This window comes from Camelina sativa, chromosome 12 (assembly GCF_030686135.1).
Source record: "Camelina sativa cultivar CO46 ecotype springtype chromosome 12, ASM3068613v1".
Taxonomy (NCBI): Eukaryota; Viridiplantae; Streptophyta; class Magnoliopsida; order Brassicales; family Brassicaceae; genus Camelina; species Camelina sativa.
Genome location: NC_141891.1, coordinates 29,019,990 through 29,041,399, shown reverse-complemented (window position 1 = coordinate 29,041,399; position 21,410 = coordinate 29,019,990). Strand labels below are relative to the sequence as shown.

The 21,410-nt window shown below is 37.8% G+C and overlaps 1 protein-coding gene across 1 annotated transcript; it reads right to left on the bottom strand.

Annotated features, from left to right (window-relative positions):
• Nucleotides 1-5,525: 5,525 nt before the first annotated feature.
• Nucleotides 5,526-6,575, bottom strand: LOC147931032 (uncharacterized). The gene is made up of 5 exons (XM_087477148.1): nt 6,356-6,575; nt 6,071-6,146; nt 5,848-5,990; nt 5,678-5,768; nt 5,526-5,595 (listed from the first exon to the last, which is right to left on the bottom strand). The coding sequence occupies exons 1-5, from the start codon at nt 6,573-6,575 to the stop codon at nt 5,526-5,528; spliced, it is 600 nt and encodes a 199-aa protein (XP_087333274.1).
• Nucleotides 6,576-21,410: the final 14,835 nt, after the last annotated feature.

Sequence of the window (21,410 nt, the reverse complement as noted above, 5' to 3'; positions counted from 1 at the left end):
AATCTCTAGAGATCATACGCATAGAAAAGCTTAAATAGAGGAAATCATTCTCTCATCGTTAAATAAACCTGTTAACCAGAAGGGGTAGCCTTTAGCTACATAAGAATGAATCCTCCCTTCTTCTGTCACACTGTTTGCAATGAGAGCAGCTCCTCTATTAGCTGATCCTAGTTCATTCTTCAAAAGCCAATCCTCCAACAAGAATAATTCCGATAAGATCACCGTCGAATGATACCTGAAGGATGGCCAAGCTTTTGGTCTGTTTGTATTACAGATAGAATTCTAGATTGTATTTTTAAAATATAAAAGATAATTAGAAATAATAATTTAATTTGTTTCTCTTTAGTAAATTTTCATTGAGGCTATTTTAGTAATTATAAATATTTAAAAATAGATTTTAACCTAAATTTTTTTTTTTTAAAAGGAAAGTTAAAACCAATGAATTTTTCCAAATTCGCTCAAAAATATATATTGAATAACTAAAATCATATATATAAAAGTAAGGTTTCACTCTCTCCTTATTGGTCCACTTGGCAATGCAATTTTAACAAAAAAAAATATTTATATTAAATTACAAATTAAAAACAATTAATTTTCACATTTAACTCACATAATATAAACCTGAAATCATATAAATTCTCCCTATAAATTATGCATTAACTTTATTTCTCCACTAAGTGTATTAATCAATTGTATTAAAACAAAACAATAAATTAGAATTGTAACTTTCATTTTTCTAAATGTAATTTTTCATCATTTCTCTTCCTATAAATACTCATTATCTTATTCTCTTAGTCTATCACTCTTTCATTCTCTCATCTTCTTCCACTACTCTCAAATCTCTTTTTTGTTTTGTTTTGTTTTGTATTTTTTTTGTTATTGTTGTTGTATGGGTTATAAAAATTCAAATCAAATATTATTGTAAAAGCTTAGTTTTAGAGTTTATATGATATGTATATCTTATATATTTATTTTAATCTTTTAAAATGTTTATCTCCATTTTCTATTTTATATTAACATCTTATAAGTCATTAGTTTCATACTTCCTTACAATATTCACCACACCATAAGATCATAAAGTTGAAATGATCCATATGTAATTATCTATTATGTCTCTGGTTATCTCACATATTCATGTATCATTTTTAATAATTTATAAAGATCAATATAATTATCCATTTATCCATTTATAAAGACTATTTTGTTTTGTGATCCAATTGATAAATCTGCAGAGATTATTATAATATATATATATATATATATATATATGGGAGAGTTACTAGAATATTGCATAAAAGCTTCCTTATTACAAAAGTAACACACAATTGTTTGTAATTACTAGAATAAACCACTGTACCTATACCACCCCTAAAACTAGTGTTGGGAAAAAACGTAATTACGGCTAATGCCATTAGAAAAAAAAAACATTGGAAACTGGGACTAAGTCTACCGAGCCTTTTATGGTAGATTTATACAGGTGGACTGATTAAAGGTGTACGTCAGATATTTTTGGTACACTTAGTTTTAGTGCTGGTACACTTAACCGTCGACGTAGATGGTACACTTAGTTTTAGTGTTGGTACACTTATCCGTCGACGTATATGAAATCGATTCGTTAGATTAAGTTGGTAGAGGAATTTCCCTTTGATGATAGACTTATGTTTTTAGCGTGTGTGGCGGCAAACGTAAAAGGGTGGGAAGATATTTATGGTAGACTAATGGGCTGTTGCGACAGATTTATGCGACATCGTTCTCTCGTTACAGATATTTTTGGTATACTTTGTTTGTTTTTTGAAATAGTTTTCGTAGTGTTGTGGTAGGCTTCTTGTCCGTGGTAGATTTAGTAAGCAAGATTGTCAGCTGTAAAGTCTTACCAGAATAACACGAATTTGTTTGAGCTGGCAAAGACAGTCTAGCGTTGCGATAGACTTATTGGAGGAAGATCTAAACAGGTTTGCTGTTCTTCCCTAAATCTTTCCTCTGGGTGCATCCATGGAAGAGCAAGATATCGTTCTGGCGTGTGGGAGGTGGAGTGTAGACAAAAAGCGATGGTTGTTTGATGTTGATACCAGCAAAGGGTGCAGGATTATAGTTGCCGATAAAAAAACGAAGTTTGAAGACTTTACTGCTATGGTGTTCGATGACTTTGGTTTCTGTAATGTAACTTCCAGCATAAAGTTGAGCTATATGTTAGATAGATATAAAAAAAGCGGATGTGATATGCCACCGGTGATTGTTTCGAATGGTCGGCAGTTTTAAAACTTTCTCAAACAGAGCAGGGGTGAACTCATCCGGCTATGCGTTGAGATTATTGATAAATCTGGTGAAACCTTGTTCGAGGAAGTTAAGCCGAAAACACTAGAACCAACACCCAAGACCCCTGAAGTCGTTGTAGATGATTTCGTAGGCAGGGCAGAGGAAATGGGACAGAAAGATGAAGAGTACGAGAGTCGGAAGGTAGACGGTGAAGATAATGTAGGAAAGGATGTAGATGAAGATGAAGCAGATGACGAGGAGAACAGTAGATTTGATTACTGTGACGACAGCGATGGTGCAAGTTCAGGGGATGAAGACTATCTCCTTTACTCCAACTTCGCCCCGGATGGACCAGAGGAATCATTGGACGACGGACCTGGGGGTGGGTCTTGTATAGAGGAAAAGATGTGTAACAAAGAGTCAAATATCCTTACCCGCAAGACTAACACTGCAGCTGAAGCAATTGAGAAGGAGGTTCGCAAAATAGAGAACGGAGGTGGTGATATTGCTGTGGGGGATAAGTTTGATAGCAAACGTTGGTGGCAAGGTTGAGGGTGCTGAGTGTATTAGATAAATATGATTACAATGTTCGATATTCAACGCCCAGTTTGTTAATCGTTGAGTGTTTGGTAAATCGTTGTAAATGGAGAATACGAGCTTCAACCATGGGTGATTCGCCGGTGTTTCATATTTGCTTATATTGTCGTGAACATACTTGCTCTGTTACGGAACAATTTGGCCGTAGCCGTAATGCTAAACCACCAATCCTAGCTCAATTATAAAAGGATTATGTTGGTGGTGTGGGAGGTTTTGTTGTGCCAAATCTTGTTGGGGAAGGGCTCAACCTACGATATGGTGTACAGGTGGGCTACTGAAATACTCTAAATCCAGTCTTTTTAACATGTTTGTTTTTTGGTTGGCTTTGTGTATGTGATGGTATATAGAGTGTAAACGGAGAAGTTTCTTATGTTGCTAGGGGGCTTTTTGTACGTGAAGACGTAGTGGAAACAATAACAAACAGATCATAGCTTTAGTTTGTTGGTTTTCTCAGAAATTAGTTGATTCTATGGCCTGCACATATATATAATTCGACCTAGTTGATATTGTTGAGTGCTGTTGTCTTTGACTGACCATTTTCATATAATAGCTTGGCTACTGGAAGGCACATCGTACACTTATAAAGGCGCGGGAGTATGTTAGGGGTACACCTGAAAGTGGATACGCTGAACTACCTGCATATTTATACAGGCTGAGGTCCTCTAATCTGGGGACCCTTACTAGACTGGTCGTTGATGCAGAAGACAGATTCAAGTATGTTTTCATTGTGTTTGCTGGATGCATTAAGGGTTTCAGGTATATGCGGAAAGTTGTAGTTGTATATGGAACCTTTTTGAAAGGTGAATTCAAAGGGACTCTTCTGATAGCGACAACACAAGATGGCAATTTTAATATTTTCCCTCTGGCGTATGCGGTTGTTGATATAGAGAACGACGTCTCATGGGAATGGTTCTTTACGCAATTAAGTAGTGTAATTCCTGATGATGAAGAGCTTGCACTGATATCTGACCGGCATAAATCTATTGGTAAAGCTATCGCTAAAGTGTACCCCCTGGCAAGTCGAGGAATCTGCACGTATCATCTTCAAAAGAATATTATCCTGAGATTTAGTGGGAGCGAAACATTCCGGCTGGTAAAAAAAGCAGCTGCAGCGTACCGTGTAGTTGATTTCGAAGAAATCTTCCAGCAAATTCAAGAAGCGAATCCGCAACTGCATGCTTACTTGGTGCGTGCAGATGTATCCAAGTGGAGCAGGGCGCACTTTCCTGGTGATAGGTACAACTTCACCACGAGCAACATTACAGAATCGCTAAACAAAGTATTGAATCCTGCGAGAGCCTATCCCATTGTAGAGTTATTAGAAGCTGTTTGGGATATGTTGACACGTTGGTTTGCTACAAGGAGAAAACAAGCTGCCGCAATGCCAACTTTACTCACCAAAGGAGTGGAGAACCTGTTACAGGTATGAGATTCATTAACATATCCATCGATATATATGTTAACGAAAGGCCTGGAAAATGATAGTGGATATGTTGTGTTGCTTTGGTTATATGAACTTACACTTTCATTTACTCATAGGCACGTATTGAACATTCAAGGCGTCTGAAGGTTCAAGAAATTGATGAAGATCGATTTCAAGTAAGTGGTAGTACCTCAACGCATGTTGTCAATCTGAGGTATAAGAGGTGTTCATGTAGGCGTTTTGATCTAGAAAGGATGCCTTGCGTACATGCTATCGCAGCCGCATATACGGCTAACCAATCATTTATAAACTAGTTCCATCCATACTTCCGCAGAGACAGCCTCTGCAGTGGGTATGCGGAGGCGATAATGCCAATAGATACATCCTGCATCGTCCCTACTGATATTACACCGTCCAGATGTAAACCGCCTTTTGTTAGGAATCCTCCAGGAAGGCCAAAGATGTCGAGGATGAAGTCTTTTGTCGAGGTTGCGTTGGAGACGAAGCGGCCCCGCAAACAGCATGCCTGTTCTCAGTGTCAACAGGTTGGCCACAACCGTACAATATGTCCAACTAATACGTAACTGCATGCGAGACAATAGACGTGTTTTCTTTTCATGGAGGATAATACTCTTTTTTTCCTAAGTGCCACCATAGGTTTTCGTAACATGTTTATAATGGACCTTTTTAATTTGTAAGCCCACCTTTTTGTTTAGGGAACTATAATTGTTGTCGAAATTGGTTCCGACTGCCCTAATTGGGCCTCATACTCGTGTGGGCTTTTTAGAAATGTCAAGCAAACGGTTTACTGTTTGAATAAGATAATTTCAAAAGCGAAATATATCTGTTTGTGTATTTTATGTGGTTCATTAGAGAGGACATAATGCGATGGAAGGATAGTGTTGCAAATGTGTTAACCAAATTTGCTGTACCTATGTCAACGGACCAAAGAAGTATGGTTCCTTCATCCGTTTTTTTTATGAACGGTTGACATGTAAACTTATCGTGGATAACTATTGATGTGTACGTACATATATTATATTACGGAGTAGCAAATTTTAGATTTTGTTGACAAAATACAACCATTAATTATCCAGAATCAGCGCGTACCATTCGGTTTATTCAAAAGTACAAACACACACACCAGGAAAAAAAAACAAAAAAAATAGTTTGCATAGTTCTGTAGATGGTTCTTTCAATATAAGTAACTCCCTGAACTCTCCCTTTCGCCAACCTAGTTCCTTTTTTCTTAAGGTCCTGCATTCTCCCCAACGTGCTCCATTATATGTTCTATATAGTAACGTCCAGCGAATTCAGATCTGCGGTAATATAGAAAGTGTATTAACGTATTTGACAGTAGCAACATATACAAAATTATGGGTTTTCAATAGGAAAACAAACAGCTTACATCGCCTTGTGATGTTCCATTCCTCGAAATCTGGTTTTATATAGATTTGCGAAGAGGCAGCTGTGTTGACGAGACATGGAGCACCTACAGAACATTTACAAAATTAGATGTATATGGTTTTACAAGGCTAGTTTCCTTATCTGATCTATCAAATCGAACGTACCTTCGTAGCTTCCAACCTTCCAGAACCGCAAAATACAAAAGACGGGTTCGGATGTAAAAGTAAGATGACACCCGAGTGCTTCCCAAGCATTTATGAAGCGAGCAGCATAGTCATCTAGGGCACGACACTTGAGGGTTTCATTCCTACGATTTTCTCATGTTAATATAGAACGGGAATTGGATAAACCTTTATATTAAAATGTATTGGCACAAATCTCCTTTACCTCCCATTCAGTAGGGTGAGGACAACTTCATTGGCCGCATTTGCCCCCTCGAGCAATCTTCTGTCTTCCACTCCAACTACACACCCACAGACATCTGATTCGGGGTAGACACATACTGTAAACGTTACGACCTATGTATTTTGATATGAAATTGTCTACTAACCTACTTATTTAGTATCAGGCCGAAAAACTAGTAATGTTCACAAATATATCAATTAGTTAAAGCAATCGTTTTTAACGTTGTTCCAAACGATTTGTGTAATTGAAAATTGAAGATAAGCGTACCGAATGATATGGGATGGGTAATTCTCCCTCGAGATATATCACCCAAATCCTCGAAACGGAAGTAGTGTTTTTGATTCACCGGTTCGAGCAGACACATCGTCGAATCATCAGTGAATTTGATTTGTAAAGGATGATGTGTATTCCTCTCCTTAAGCGTTGGCTGGATGACCTTGAAAGTCCTAATTTCATACCAATCACCATCATAGATATACTTCCTCATTTTCTTGTAGGTCCCTGGTTAAAACGCCATCTCGACTGTGTCACCCAATAAATTGCATATCAATCGTGTATAAGATCACTGTGTTGGTTAACATCTTCGTGCAAAATTTATTATCAATCGTAAAGTGGACTAACCCGTGTATCAGCAAGGAGCAGAACCCGCTATTGAAAGAACTCAGTAACATACCACAAATTCAAGACCTTCACTTGTATAATCCAATTCGTTCTTCCTGGTCTAAGATCAGCGATGGCATCAACTCTAAATTCCATGGTTTTTTCTGATAATTTCCTGTTACTCGTTTCTACCCTAGGTTTGGAAAGGAGATAGGGTGATGCTATTTAAATAAAACAAAACGTCGCCACTGGTAGTTGCGTCTTTCTACCGACTCCCCCTCTCTCCTTCTCTAATAAGCGCGACTCTTCGCTTTCTTCGTTTATCTTCGGGTGTATATTTCAAATTTTCTTAATTACGGGTCGATCGATCAGATTACGTATGTTATAATACATCAATAACGTTATGTAATTACATGTAACATGGTATTGAATACGTTATTATATTGTAAATGCAATCTTGTGTTGGACGCCAGTTAATCGTTATGTACTGTATACTGTATAGATACACGTACACTGACAAGTTACAATCTTGTGTACGTTCAGTCATACTTTAATTCTTACTGTACGTACATACAACTAATTTACGTTGTGTACGTGGTATTATTTTATTATCTTGTTGATGTATGTTTTTTCCCCTTCTACTTTCTTAATTATTTAATGGCGCCTAACCACTTCGACAAATTTCATTCAATGGTTGGAAATTGACTTATCTTAGTCACAATTTCGTTGAAACAACCCAATCAGAAAAGAGTTAACCAAAACTATGACAAATTTCATTCAATGGTTGGAAATTGACTTATCTTATGCACAGTTGGTACAAAACTATACATTACTCGTACTAAGCGTAAGCACCCATGTACCCAAACACACTTTGTTGTACATACACAATAGGCAGATTTATCAATTGTGTATAGTTATTTTGCAAGATAGAACAAAAAAAAATAAAGGATACAACATTAGGTGGTACATGATTCAAAAGAACTAGAAGAGAAAACCATGGAAACAAAAGGCCGCATTCAGTGCGCATACACCCTATGACGAAGATATTAGTACGGCGTTTATAACAGAAGACCTTTAGATGGAACGTTTAGGGCGAAACATCTAAAGAGATAATATAACTAAAGGATCTCGGATATAGATTTCGCCAACCACCAAAGGCCGCAATTTGTGCCACCATGTCATAGTCTCGATAGTTGAGAGAGTACAAACCATGCTCAAATAAACACAATTTAGCACATTCCGGAGAAGGGATCAAAGGGGCAATAGGATAGACGAATGAATCCCTGTACGTGTTTTGTCGCGCCGTCTGATATCTACCCAGCAACATGAACAACTCCCTCCCAAAATCCTTGTTTGAGTTGTATTTAGTTGGTAGTGGTAAGCAAAAAACAGGTAAAGATAATGACCCGCCATGTCGAGGTTCCCATGTAACATAGAAAAAAACCCACATGCTAGTGTGGCATCATCTTATGCGGGAACGTTACGAGTTAGCAGTGCAATACCTCCCTCAATGTCCCTTTCCTCGGCAACAACCCGGAGACCTTCGTAATAGATTGCCTTTTTGTTCCCAGCGTCAAGGCATTTTTCGAAGATACGCCGGTGCATCCCTTCCTCTTTTATTCTACGATTTCGGTGATGTAATTTTTGAAACCAAGAAGGATGGCAAGTAATGTTGGAGATGTTAGCATCCTTGAGAACTTGAGGCGTTAGCGCTGTTTTCACTCCTCGAGGTCCTGCCTTGACTATTGGAGCAAGGTACTTCAAACCATCAACTGCGAGAAACCCGAAGATAATAACCAACATCTCATCTGGTAGATGAGGCATTTTTTGAGACGCAGACGCCATCTTGCTGTGATTTATCTGTAGGGACTGCTACTTGTACTGAAGGGTGTTTGAAGAACTCAAAGTTCAGGTTGTACTCAGTGGGAGTGGTACATATAATTTATAGAACACTAACGAGATACTAATTTAGCCAGCCCATCTACCCGTTTATTGTTGTAATGTGACGAGACTGATGGACACTTACTACTGTGCTAGATTAAAACTCGCTGAGATATAAATCACATCACGTTTATGCTAACACGACTTTTGGGGGTAGGAGTTGTCACTTCGTCCAACCTACCCTACGTAGAGCCTAGCGGATTTTAAGAGAAATAATTGTCTTAAGTAGTGTATAACGCAATTGACATCCGTTATTATGGTGGCGCCACGTATATACTAATACGAAATAGAAGAATCTGCGTAAGAACTTATTTATATTTAATTTGCATAAAGGGAGATAATGACCGAACTCTTGCTTACCATTGTACGTACACTCAATATACAAACTCTAATACGTACAATGTGCTAAATTATAAACTATTGTACGTACACTAAACGTACATACTCTTGAACATACACTGAAATTATAATTGTTGTTATTACACTAACATCTTTCAGGTTGTGTACGTCTTAGTATTAAATTTAAGTGGTCTTGCAATGGAAGATAGAGTTATATAGTTTTATATTCATAATTCATCTCTGATGCCTTGGTCACCTTTAGGCACCCAACCACTTACCATTCTTAAACAACATAATAAGTAGCGATAGATACCGCGTTCTTATAAAAGATACAACATTAGGTGTTACATGAACCAAGTTTAGTACACCAGGAGACATTCTAAACTAAAGCCGGATTTATAGTACTTACATGGATTCTAGAAGATTTAAGAACTGTGTTGATAACAAGATAATCGTTAGATAATACGTTTAGGGCGAAACATCTTATGAGAAAATATAACTACAGGATCTCGGATATAGCTTTCGCCAACCACCAGAGGCCGCACTTTGTGCAGACAATGTCATAATCTTCATACCGGAGAGAGTAGAAACCAGGCTCCCGTAAACACAATCGAGCACATTCCGGTTTAGGGATCAAGGGTGCAATAGGATAGACGAATGTGTCCCTGTATGTGTTTACTCGTGCCGTCTGATATCTACACAGCAACCGGAACAACCCCTTGGCCAGAAACCTTGCTCGTTCCGATTTAAGTGGGTAGTGATGTGAATCAAACAGTTCAAGAAAATGAGTAGCCATCTCGCAGTTCCCAACTAACATAGAAAAAAACCCACAAGCTAGTGTCGATATAGGTTCCACGGGAACGTTAAGAGTTAGAAGTGAGATACCTTGCTTAATGTCTTCCACCTTGGCAACAACCCGGAAACCTTCGAAAAAAATTGCCACTTTGTTGCCAGCATCTAGGCATTTTTCGAAGATACGCCTATGGATCCCTTCATTTTGGACTCTACCATTTGGGTTCTACGGTGTTTGGAACATCATCGGATGCCACCATAAGTTGAAGATGTTAGCAACCTTTAAAACTTCGGGAGAGAGCGCCATTTCTACACCTCGATGACCTGCCTTCAGTATTGGAGCAAGGTACTCCAAACCATCAACTGCGAGAAAGCCGGGGATTTTAATCAATATTTCATCGGGTATATCAGGCATTTTTCAAGTTGCATGCGGCATTTTCAGTTGCTTTTTCTAAAACAATGTTTCGTATGTGTTGCAACTTGTGGAGGGTGTTCAACACCTACATCCAATAATAAAGGGAGAGTTGTAGGTGGGAGTTACAGGTTTTTTAATTATTATATATATAGAATGCTAACCAAACACTGATTTAGTTCACACTATGGTCGTTTAGTACAATTGTAACCAGATTTCGTAACTTAGTAATGATTACAAATACATCATATTAAACGTACTCATCAAGACACATCGATGAGATATAAGTCACATCCCTCTACTTAATTGTAAAACAACTCTTCTACGTCTTCGTATATAAGACTTTTGCGGGTATCAGTTGTCACATCGCAGTTGCCAACTGGTGTCATGTCTGCCACTACGTTAAGCTGAGCGGGTATTGAATAATCGAGATTGAGATAGTAGATTATAGTAGACTTCAAATCCGTAATATGGTTATGACACGTGTATACTAATAGGAAATGGGGGATCTAATATGGTTATGATGTAAAGAGGCCTAAAATATTAACGGCCCATTAAGATTCCCAAAACGACACTCCATCTATTTTGTTAGTGGATGTTGAAAAATATAATAATTAGTGGTTTGATGTCACCAGTTATTTCAAGTATCATTTATATCCATACCAAATAATTCCCCAACCATATCAACAAGTTCGTATTATTTAAGTTTGCATTCCTATGTACACATAATACTTTCATTACAAAGATGACCTACCCAAATCTTCCTGACGATCTGTTGGCGCGAATAGCTAAACTAATGGCAGCAAAACACTGGTGGTACATGCAGTCACTCCTACGTTCCGGAAATAGAGGCAAAACTATAGTATACCGTTCCGACGTCTTGAAAGAGGCAAACATCTTCAACATGTGCAGTGACCCCGATGATATCATTTTTGGTGGTCGTCACAGGAAGTTTTTTGAAAGGTGCCTTGATGCGGATAATCCAACGGCCATATATTATGAAGGCCTTCGTCTTGCAACAAAAGATGGGGACATTGAAGGGGCCGTAAATTTACTCTTGCGTAACGTACCAACACATGCCGACGCTACTCTTGCGTCTGCCATGTTGTGCATCTGTAAAGGGTCCGGAGTTCAGGCGGGTCATTTGCTTCGGCTGTTTTCTATAAAACACTACCCACTTGACTCTGAAGAGGTTGGAGATATGTGTGAAGAACTCATCACTGAGCTTATTCACTATGGAACATCACACAATACAACTTATGGTGTGTTTTTTGACTACCCTGATGATGGGGAAATAACAACTCCTTCGTGCGCAATAAAATGCGCACTCTCAATGACGGAGGAAGACGTGGACACTATGGTGGGCCCTTACAAGCATCCTTGCAAGAAATGCACAATCTGGTGGTGCGCTCGCCGAATTAGTCGAATGCTTTGGTAGTTATAACGAAACATGTTTGTATTTCCTCGTTTCCGTATACACCTTATCTCCTATTCTTTCTAATCTTAATATTAAACGAAGTATTTTGTCAGCGATGCACCTTTGCAGAATAAGGCAAGATAATAAAGCTAAACACGAACTTTGTCAGATGTGATAACTAGACAATTGATTTAATTTTCATACACAAATATATTTAACGAATTTGATAACACATGCAAAGCATAGGTATGAAGCAATATGCTAGATTTTTCAATACACTTTAGGTTGCTCTCCTATTCTCCACAAGCTGAATATAGTAAAATGTTTAGTTCCATGCAAACTAATATTTCCTCGAATATCTTATTATGTACGATACATGGCTAAGACCTACATTAACAGTTACATGCCCATGTAGCTTGTATTGAATTGTACCCTTTTATACTTAAAATTGAAACCAATATATTTAATATATAATATAGGGAAATTAACAATGTGTTTGTATCTATTAGTAGTCGTATTTAATGCAATGATATGTTGCCAATTTAATGCAATGGCCAACTGATTTGACGTCCATATAAGTCAATTTAAATCGATATGACTTGCAGGGTTGTAGATGTCAAATATCAGTTATGTAATTTTAGTTATATACGTACACGAGTACCAAAGAACCAACAGAGCTTGTTGAATACTTTTAGCGTGGCTAAACAGACTTAAATCATTACATTTTTATATAAATATACTCCTATACAATCATTACATTTTACTGTTAAATACCATCGAGTTAATTACCTGTTATAGTAAAAAAAAAATTACCACTGTTCTCTCTATATATAGAGGTGTGTACGTAAGAAGATGTTTTCTTCCCTACACATAGCAAATACCATCCACAGCCCATATCGTCTCCACCAAAAAAAAAAAAAACAATGAACACCCCTCCAAATGAGATATTCCTGGCCATCAAGCTGCCAAACCCTACAAACCTCCTTGTCAATTTTATTCCCGTATCTGTCACTCCAATCCCCGCCTTGGTCGAGGCGCTGAACACTGTCGACCTCCAAACTGTTCAACTTCGTCCGTTCATCACATGGCCACAGTTCATCACTCTGGAGTCTAAGTTTAGGCCCTACTTTGAGCTTCTCCTCTATAGGGGCCACATCGTAGCGAACTATCTTGAGGGCGTCAGGCTAGCTTCAAACTCCCCGACCGTTTCTGAAGGTATGGCGCTGCTACGTTTTTTTGCACCAACGGATCCGTATGAAAACTTCGCTTATGTGCTGTTCGCAACGTTTACCGGCCAAGTGATGGAGGCCGAGGCGTTTGGCAATATTTTTTGGTGCATGGTCCCTCACATGAACACCGCCGTTGAAGTCGCTGGCCTAGTTATGTTCCATGTTGCGAACCTCCATCGCCGTGGTCCCCTTTTTGAAGTGAGATGGTCGCCTTCTGTCCTCCACCACCATAGGTGTACTTGCAGTAGCTACCTCACCGGGTGTAAGTCCTGTTTTTTCTACTGGTATGCACAGGAGTTGCGCTCGTTCTTTTAAGATCCTCTTTTCATGTATTTTTGTGGCTTAACCTTAGTGACTCCCGTCCCCAACTAGTTTAATGTTGAAATATTATGTACTTGATGGTTGTTTTTTTCTTTTTGGAACCTCGAAATGTTATCCGGTGTTTGCTGGAGTTTATTTTATAAAAAACGGAATGTATTCTATTTAGTGTTATCCGCCATCGTACACAGACGTATGATATCTACCACCTTGCCACAACTATGCATTTATGTACGTACACCGAAACAGGGCATCGTACATAAATACATAGTTGTACACGGTGCCAAACTAGTTGTATTGTGTGGGACGTGTACGTACACATGGACTAGTCACGTACATATCTTTTAATTACCATACACGCTGCAATTACCATAAATACATAGTTCGTGCTGACGATGTCAAATTAATATAAATAAATGACAACCATAATATACACGCTGCAATTACCATAAATGATCTGTTATCGAACGGGAATCAAATAAATGACAACCATAATATGAGATAATCATGAACTTCTCCGTCGTTCGTATTATTTATACATACTTCATAATAACATACCCTACAAATTATCGATGTACGTACCACCGCTCATATAAGTTCACATGTACGTACCAGGCGTATACAACAGTACATTACAACAAAAAACTAAAAACATTAAAGAGCAACCATTGGAGATTATAGAACTAAAGGATTTCACATATAGATTTCGCCAACCACCAAAGTCCGTAATTAGTACACAAGATGTCGTAATCTCGAAAGTTTATAGAGAAGAAACCGGATTGGATACAACAGATGGCGGCACAGTCCGGGTTAGGGATCAGGTGAGTAGATGGATAGACTAGTTTATCTATGAACGTGTTTTGAAGTGCCACCTGGTATGTAAACAACAGGCGCAACACAGACTTGCCGACAAATCTGACCCCATGCGATTTGAGAGGAAAGTGATGTGCATCAAATAAGTGAAGAAAATGAACCGCCATCTGTTCGCTTCCATATAACATAGAAAAGATACCACATGCCAGTGTTGCCTCGGGAAAGTTACGAGATAGAACAGAAATGCCTCGCTTGATGTCTCTCTCCTCTGCAACAATCCGGAGGCCCTCGTAGTAGATTGCAACTTCGTTTCCAGCTTTGAAGCATTTTTTGAATATACGCCTATGAATCCCTTTATCTTGAGGGCCACCATTTGGGTCGTCTGACGTTTGGATCAATAATGGATGCCAACAGATGTTGTAGATGTTTGCATCCTTTAGAACATAGGGGTTCGAGCACCGTCTTCAGTCCTCGCCGACCCGACTTTAAAATTGGAGAAAGGTGCGACAGCCCATCTACTGCGAGAAGCCTAAAGATTTCGAGTAAAATATCATCAGGGAGATATGGGAGCTTATTGTGTGCTTTCGCCATTTTTTCTTTTTTAGAGATTTTGTTATCGTAGTTATTATATATGCTTCAACAACAGAGGAGTTAGGTGGTGAAATTTGTATATATACTGTACAATATAATTACTCTACGTGTCCTTTTAGCACAATGCATAATGAAGTATAAGTTGCACTGTATTAGTTGGGAAAAGGAGTACGTAATGCTTACGCAACATCATACTGGTTCACATGATAAAGGTTTTTCTCTCGTCGTCTCGGTAACCGAAAATATATTTCATTCAGATAAAAAGTATACTGTACTCGTTGGGCAAAGTTTATAATTATTACTTGCTTAAAAAGTGTTCAGTAAACACTATGATGAGATAATAGTCATTTCAAAATTTAAGTAAGAACGACTTTCCACAAAAGAAGATGTCAAATCCCTGCATGTACTTGTCGCATTTAATGCAATAGCTATTGGCTGTTCCAGACGTGAAAGTGGAAAAGTTGTGTAGTTCGTATATAATTCGACTTAAATCCGGTTTGTAGAAAAAGACATGTTTCCATACTAGCATATTTTACAAATAAATTTACACGAGTAAGGCCTTGAATGGGGAAAAGCATGAAGTTCTCTTATCACTTTATAAATCAAATATGTGGCTGTTCAAGTGCAGATCAAGGGTGAAAAGCATCAAGTCCTCTTATCACTTTATAAGTTACCATTCAAGATAGATATTATTTTTAACTTTAGTTTATTTGTCTTTTTGTGGTTAATGCATGAGAAATACATGCATAAATTGTCTACCTTTTTTTATGCTCTTCACCCTTAATCTGGACATGAACAGCTAAATATTTGATCTACCTTTATTCTGCTTGTAAATCTGAAACCGCTAATAACCCAATATTATTTAAAACAAGCCCGATTAAACCATCTCTTGAAGTGTTTATCACAATTATGGTACAGGGTTTCGAATTGAGGGAAACAAAATTATGGTCTATCGATGCTTGTTAATATTTAGGAGTTTAATGGTTAAGGTGTCGGCTTAGCGATATCCTCTTTCCTTTTGGTCGGGATCTCGTTATTAATTTATGATTCTCGGTTATTTGTTAGTGTTGTAAATATACAAACTATACATATGTACGTATACTACATTGGGAACGTACGTACATTTGGGGTCTTATTAAACGGACACCATGGAAAGTCGAAAGGCCGCGTCGTTTCGAGGTATGGCTCTCCGTAAATATTTAAATTGCTCTCAACCTTCTTTCCTAACACGGTTTAAAGTAAGAGAGATCCAAAATCTGAGATCACCATTAACTTCAGAACCGATCGTATTGCTGAACTGGACCGCGAGAGAAGGAATTGGTGTTGGTGTATCCACGCCAAGGTGTTGAACGCTTGGTCGATTCGCCAATGCTTTGTAAAACGGGTTCTCCTACTTGTGGATGAAGAGGTTAGTTAAACAAGTCTTTCTTATTTCGCTAAATCCAACAATTTTTGATGTATAACAATTTATCTGTTATGAAGGGTTCCACAATCGAAGTGGCGTTTCTACAGGGTGAATACCCAAATATCCCGCCAAACCCTGAAATCGGATCCTGGTACGATATTCGAGAGTTTAAATTAATCAATCCAACTCTCAAGGAGAGGAATACTCATCACCCATACCAAATCAAGTTTACGCATGAGTCAACCATGGATGTGATCGAACCTTTGAATCACAAAAATTACTTCCGCTTCGAGGATATCGATGATATAACTAGTGGCAGAGTTACTCATCCCGTATCTTTCGGTATGTTTTATCTATAATTTCTTTAATATGTATATATTAATGTCCGTGAAATTATGAACTTGTGATGGTTCCTGAGATTCATTTAGTGGTCGTTTGGTCAGTTTAGAATGTCGGTTTTAAGTGTATCATTTGGAAAAAGTACAAAATAAACGTTACATCTCGAATTTTTTTTTCCCCGCGCTAGATGTTTGTGGGTGCATCGTAAATGTGGACGTCATAAGAAGACGTTACGATGGCAGGTGTATTGAAGTTGTCTTCACTCTCCTGAATGGCAGGTTAAGGACCTATTATGCTATAAACATAGTAATATATATATATATATATATATGAACTTCATAAATTTAACTTTGATAGCAACTGTGCGTTAATGCAGGAATGAAAGTATCAAATGTCGTCTCACAGACTTCTATGCCCATCAATTCCTCTCTGATTGGAAATCAAAGGGATGTCCTGTTCTCCACAAATCCGAACCAGTGTTTTGTGTCTTCCGGTTCTTTAAGGTTGGGAGTTATGAAGGTACGTCAGAGTAAATTGATATTATGATAGAAGCAAGTACATGTAATTTGTCTAGCAACTCAATTCCGTAAATGTGTGTAGGCGTACCATGTCTTGTACACACCGAAGCGTCTTCTAGATTCTTCATTCGAGCAGATTTCGAAGGACTTGTACATCATAAGCATATGTAAGTTGATATTATAATAATAATTGGTATGAAAGCGTATGTGTTCATATTGTTCACAGTCTCACATGTACATTTTTTTTTTTACTTATAGATGTGAGTTTGCAGCACATTACCACATTAACAATGTGATGGGACAGGATGGGACACAAATTGAAACAATTGCCCAGGAAAGAGAAAGCTCCGGAACCCATACAGAAACAATGCAGACTTTCGTCAGACTGTCCGGGGAATGAGCAATGAAAAATGTCTAGAAATAGAAATCAAATGTTGTTTTCTATTTCAAATATTGGTTTAATTTTGTCAGACTATGTACAATGGTTTTACTTTTCAACTTACTCTATCATTTTTATTTTTTATTTTATATTCTAATAATTATTGTAATTGAGATAGAAATTAATATGTAGAATATTGAATATTAAAATTGTTATTATTAGAATCTATTTCACAAAAATATTTTACACTCAAGATATAAAATGATATTTTTTTATGTCCAAATAAAATGAACTAAGTTTCTGTTTATAAAGTAAAAGAAATGATGAATTTCTATAGGGAAAAATATATAAAAAATTGTTTGCTAAACAATAACTTATGTTTAATAAATAAAGTGAGATAAAAATAAGTTTTTTCACTCTTGAGCTGACATGTGGCTCTAATGATACCCATTTCAATTTATTCAACATGTTGAATAAATTCAACATAGTTCAATCCACCTCATCTTTTTATTTTTTTTCAACAGGCTCATTGCAGCAATTCAACAGTTGAAAAAAGATTCAATAGCCCATTGTACATGGTCTTAACGATACGAATGCTTGTACTTTTTTTTTTTGACCGAATGCTTGTGCTATCTCCTAATAATAAGTAGAATCTTAATTTCCCACACCTAAGCTGATGTACGTTGGGACTACCATAATTTATTGTGGTAGTCGTCTACGTACACAAGCTTAAATAATCGTACAATCAAAACAAGTGAATAGGAATCCTTGGGATTGATCTAGTTGGGAGGAAGTGATGATAATTATGTAACTGGATACACATCAAATAAACATAATGATGAGAAAACTATCATATCTAAGCAACAATAAATACGACTCACTTCGAAGTTGTCACATCAGAGAACCTACAAATGTCATTTCTAAGCTTAGGGTTAGCTGATGGGTGAGTTACAGCCAATATTTAACTAATTCGAATATAATGAATTTCAAATCCGATAACACGAAACTGACACGTGGTTCACACTACTTACTTGTTTTAATAATTCTAATCGAGTAGGCGTGCATGAGAGCTCATAAACCTAAAATGGGTTCCTTCGTAATTGTAGTTAACAATAGGCTAATTTAAAACGACGTCATATAGAAACTAGTATAAATTCCCAGGATTTTCGCCAAAATCCCCAACCACCTCTCACATCGTAGGTTTTATTAGTGGGCAGGGTGTAGTTTCCGTCTTTTTGTATCTGCTTATATTGCTATTAGTTTACTTAACTGCAAAAAAATGGCGACTTCTAGGCGTAAGAAGACTGATCTGCCAGACGAGATCTTGATAAAAATAGCCCAGCATCTCGTAAGTGATGGGTTGTGGTTCCTTGCCCCATTATTAAAGGCTGGTCGCCGAGGAGTGGAAACGGTGCTTGCCCCCGAAGTTCTGAAGGTTGCCAGCATCTACCACATCTGTTGGCATCCTTCTTCATTACAAACGACACAAGCTGTGAACGCCAGGAAGAAGGGATTTACAGGCGTATTTTCGAAAATTGTTTAGAGGCAGGGAACAGAATAGCAATCTACAACGAGGGGCTACGGATCGTTGCCGAGGACCGAGACATTCAGCGCGGTATCGCCCTACTAAAAATAAACGTTCCCGAAGAAGCCGAGGCCACTCTGGCATGTGGGATTTTCTCTATGTTATATGGGGACGAGCAGATGGCGGTTCGTTTTCTTCACCAATTTGATGCACATCACTATCCACTCCAATCAGAGGGAGTACGGCTTATCGGGGAAGATCTGTTCCAACGGTTGTGTATGTTTAAGAAGGTGCGTAAAAACACGTACGCAGATTCACTAGTATATCCCTCTAGTTCGTTGATCCCTTTCCCGGACTGTGCCATGCGTAGTTGTTTGAAATGGGGCAGGTTATCGACCAACAAACGTTATTATGACATTGTCTGTGTAAATTGCGGAGTGTGGTGGGTGGCCAAATCTATATGTGAAATCCTTTAGGTGTATTGTCGGTTCCCTTCTGTAAAACGTATGTTTCATTATATAATTAGATTACTATGTCTTGATGATGTTAATTAACGTGTCGTTCATCAACTCTGTTTTAGTAAACCTTTCTCGATTTACTAAGTATCCATAATTAGTATACTTCCTAAGGGAACTAAGCACCCTAGCAAAACCGTTGGAAAACAGGGTTAAATTATACGTTACGTGTTATACTTAATCATACCGTGTTATTGTCATAATCCCGGGTGAATGGCCCACACAAAATATAACCAATAGGCCTACCCAACAAACGAGAATGGGCCACACAAAATATAGCCCAGGTCCCCGTATAGATGACGTGTAGGTTGTTTCACCGGTTAAACACACATAACTATTCGAGAACGACACAAGCTGTGAAATTTCTTGCTGTTTTACACTAGGAAAACGACACAAAACCCAATATTCTATAAACCGAACCGAACCGAACAAAATCAATATCTTATAAACGAAATCAAAATTCGGGTTCATTAAATCGATTTGGGGAAGACAGAGAGAGCCGCTGCCGTAGATGCTAGACTAGATTGAGGAGTTGGAATATCTGTTAATAGTTGAACGTGCCTTTTTTTAATTTTCTCTCCTTCATTTACGTTCTCTGTTTCGATCTCAATGTCTGCTTTAACAAACACGACTCCAGTTGAGTATGACGATGCGGAGTATGGGATCCTGGCTGTTTGTTACTGTGGTGAAAGGCCAAAGCTACAACCTTCTTTTACAAGGACAAACCCAGGGAGGCTCCACTACACTTGTAGAAATAGAGAGGTAAGTGACGTACAGTTTCCCCGAGGTTGCATAAAGATCATATTTATTTGCATAACTTGAGGTTTTCGTTTAAAAAATTAAAAAAAAAATTGCAGGATGGGGACTATCACATTTTTAAATGGTGGGATGAAGCGATGATGGAGGAACTGAAAACAGTGAAGGAAGATCTTCTAAAGTTAACTAGTTTGAATCAAATGCGTGAAGCGCTTCAGGGATAAAAAGAGGAGATTGCTAACGTCTTAAATATGCACAAGGAAAATCAGATGGAGTTGGAAAGGATGAAGGCGTTGATTGCGTACGAGAGTGATGGATTAACTATGGAATTAAAACTGACCAATGTGTTTGTTAAGACTTTGGTTATACTAGCAACAATGACCTATTTTTTCAAGTAGTTTGGTCGTTTTATTAGTAGTACTTTGGGTTGTGGGTTAATTGTTTAACATCAAGTTTTAAACGTTATATTTGGTTTAGTCACATTTTTTTCCGTCTAAAAAAGGACACGTTTGAAACGTTGTCGTGTTATTATTATGGACCAAACCCCTTGAAATTAAACATAAACATTTGTACACAAATGTACACATACGTCTAACATTCAAGGTTGGCAGTATTAGGAAGATGCTTACCAAAGAAAAATAAAAATATATAATTAACCATGCGTAATACAGAAACATTTTACATCAAATTATTCCTATCCATGTAAGATAGATTGTTGGTAAGTAGGTAATGAAGATAATATAAAGAGTTCAGCGACGTAGTTTAAAATGTTGGAATGTAAAGCAACATTGACAAATTGAAACATAGGCTACGAATCGTCGTCAGTCCGCTCACGCTGGTCGAAGTATTCCAACCGGAGTATGAAATCTCTAACCTCAGGGAAGGGGGGGGGGGTTCAAATATCACTTTAGAGACACCCGGTTGACTAACCACTTCCATCCCTCCTGCTGTGTGGAAAAATAAGGAAAAAGGGTAACCAAAATTAGTTTTATGTAGCACTCTTATATTGAAAAGGTGATTGAATTGTTTTAAATACGTTTGCATAATCTGTACCTCCATCCTTAAACTTGGCTCTCCAAAATCGCAAGACTACAACTGGTTTGCCTCCGCATAGCCAAAAATTGCGGGCGAAATCATCGACCATTTCATCATAACCCACACATTGCAAGTGATGACCCCTACCCACAGAGACACCTTACGTTAATAGCCCGTTATATCTTTAAAGTGTGTGAAAGGTAATAATCGCGAAAATGACTCACTCAACCGGGTTCTCTCGGCAAACCGTGGAGCAGTTGGATCGTCCACCAATATTCTTCGTTTGACGTGAGTAACTTGCCCCATCGTGTCTATAGTGTCATGTCATTAGAATTATGGTACTGGATACGATAATAAAAAATGGAACAACAGAATGCAACGTTACCTAAGCAGCAATT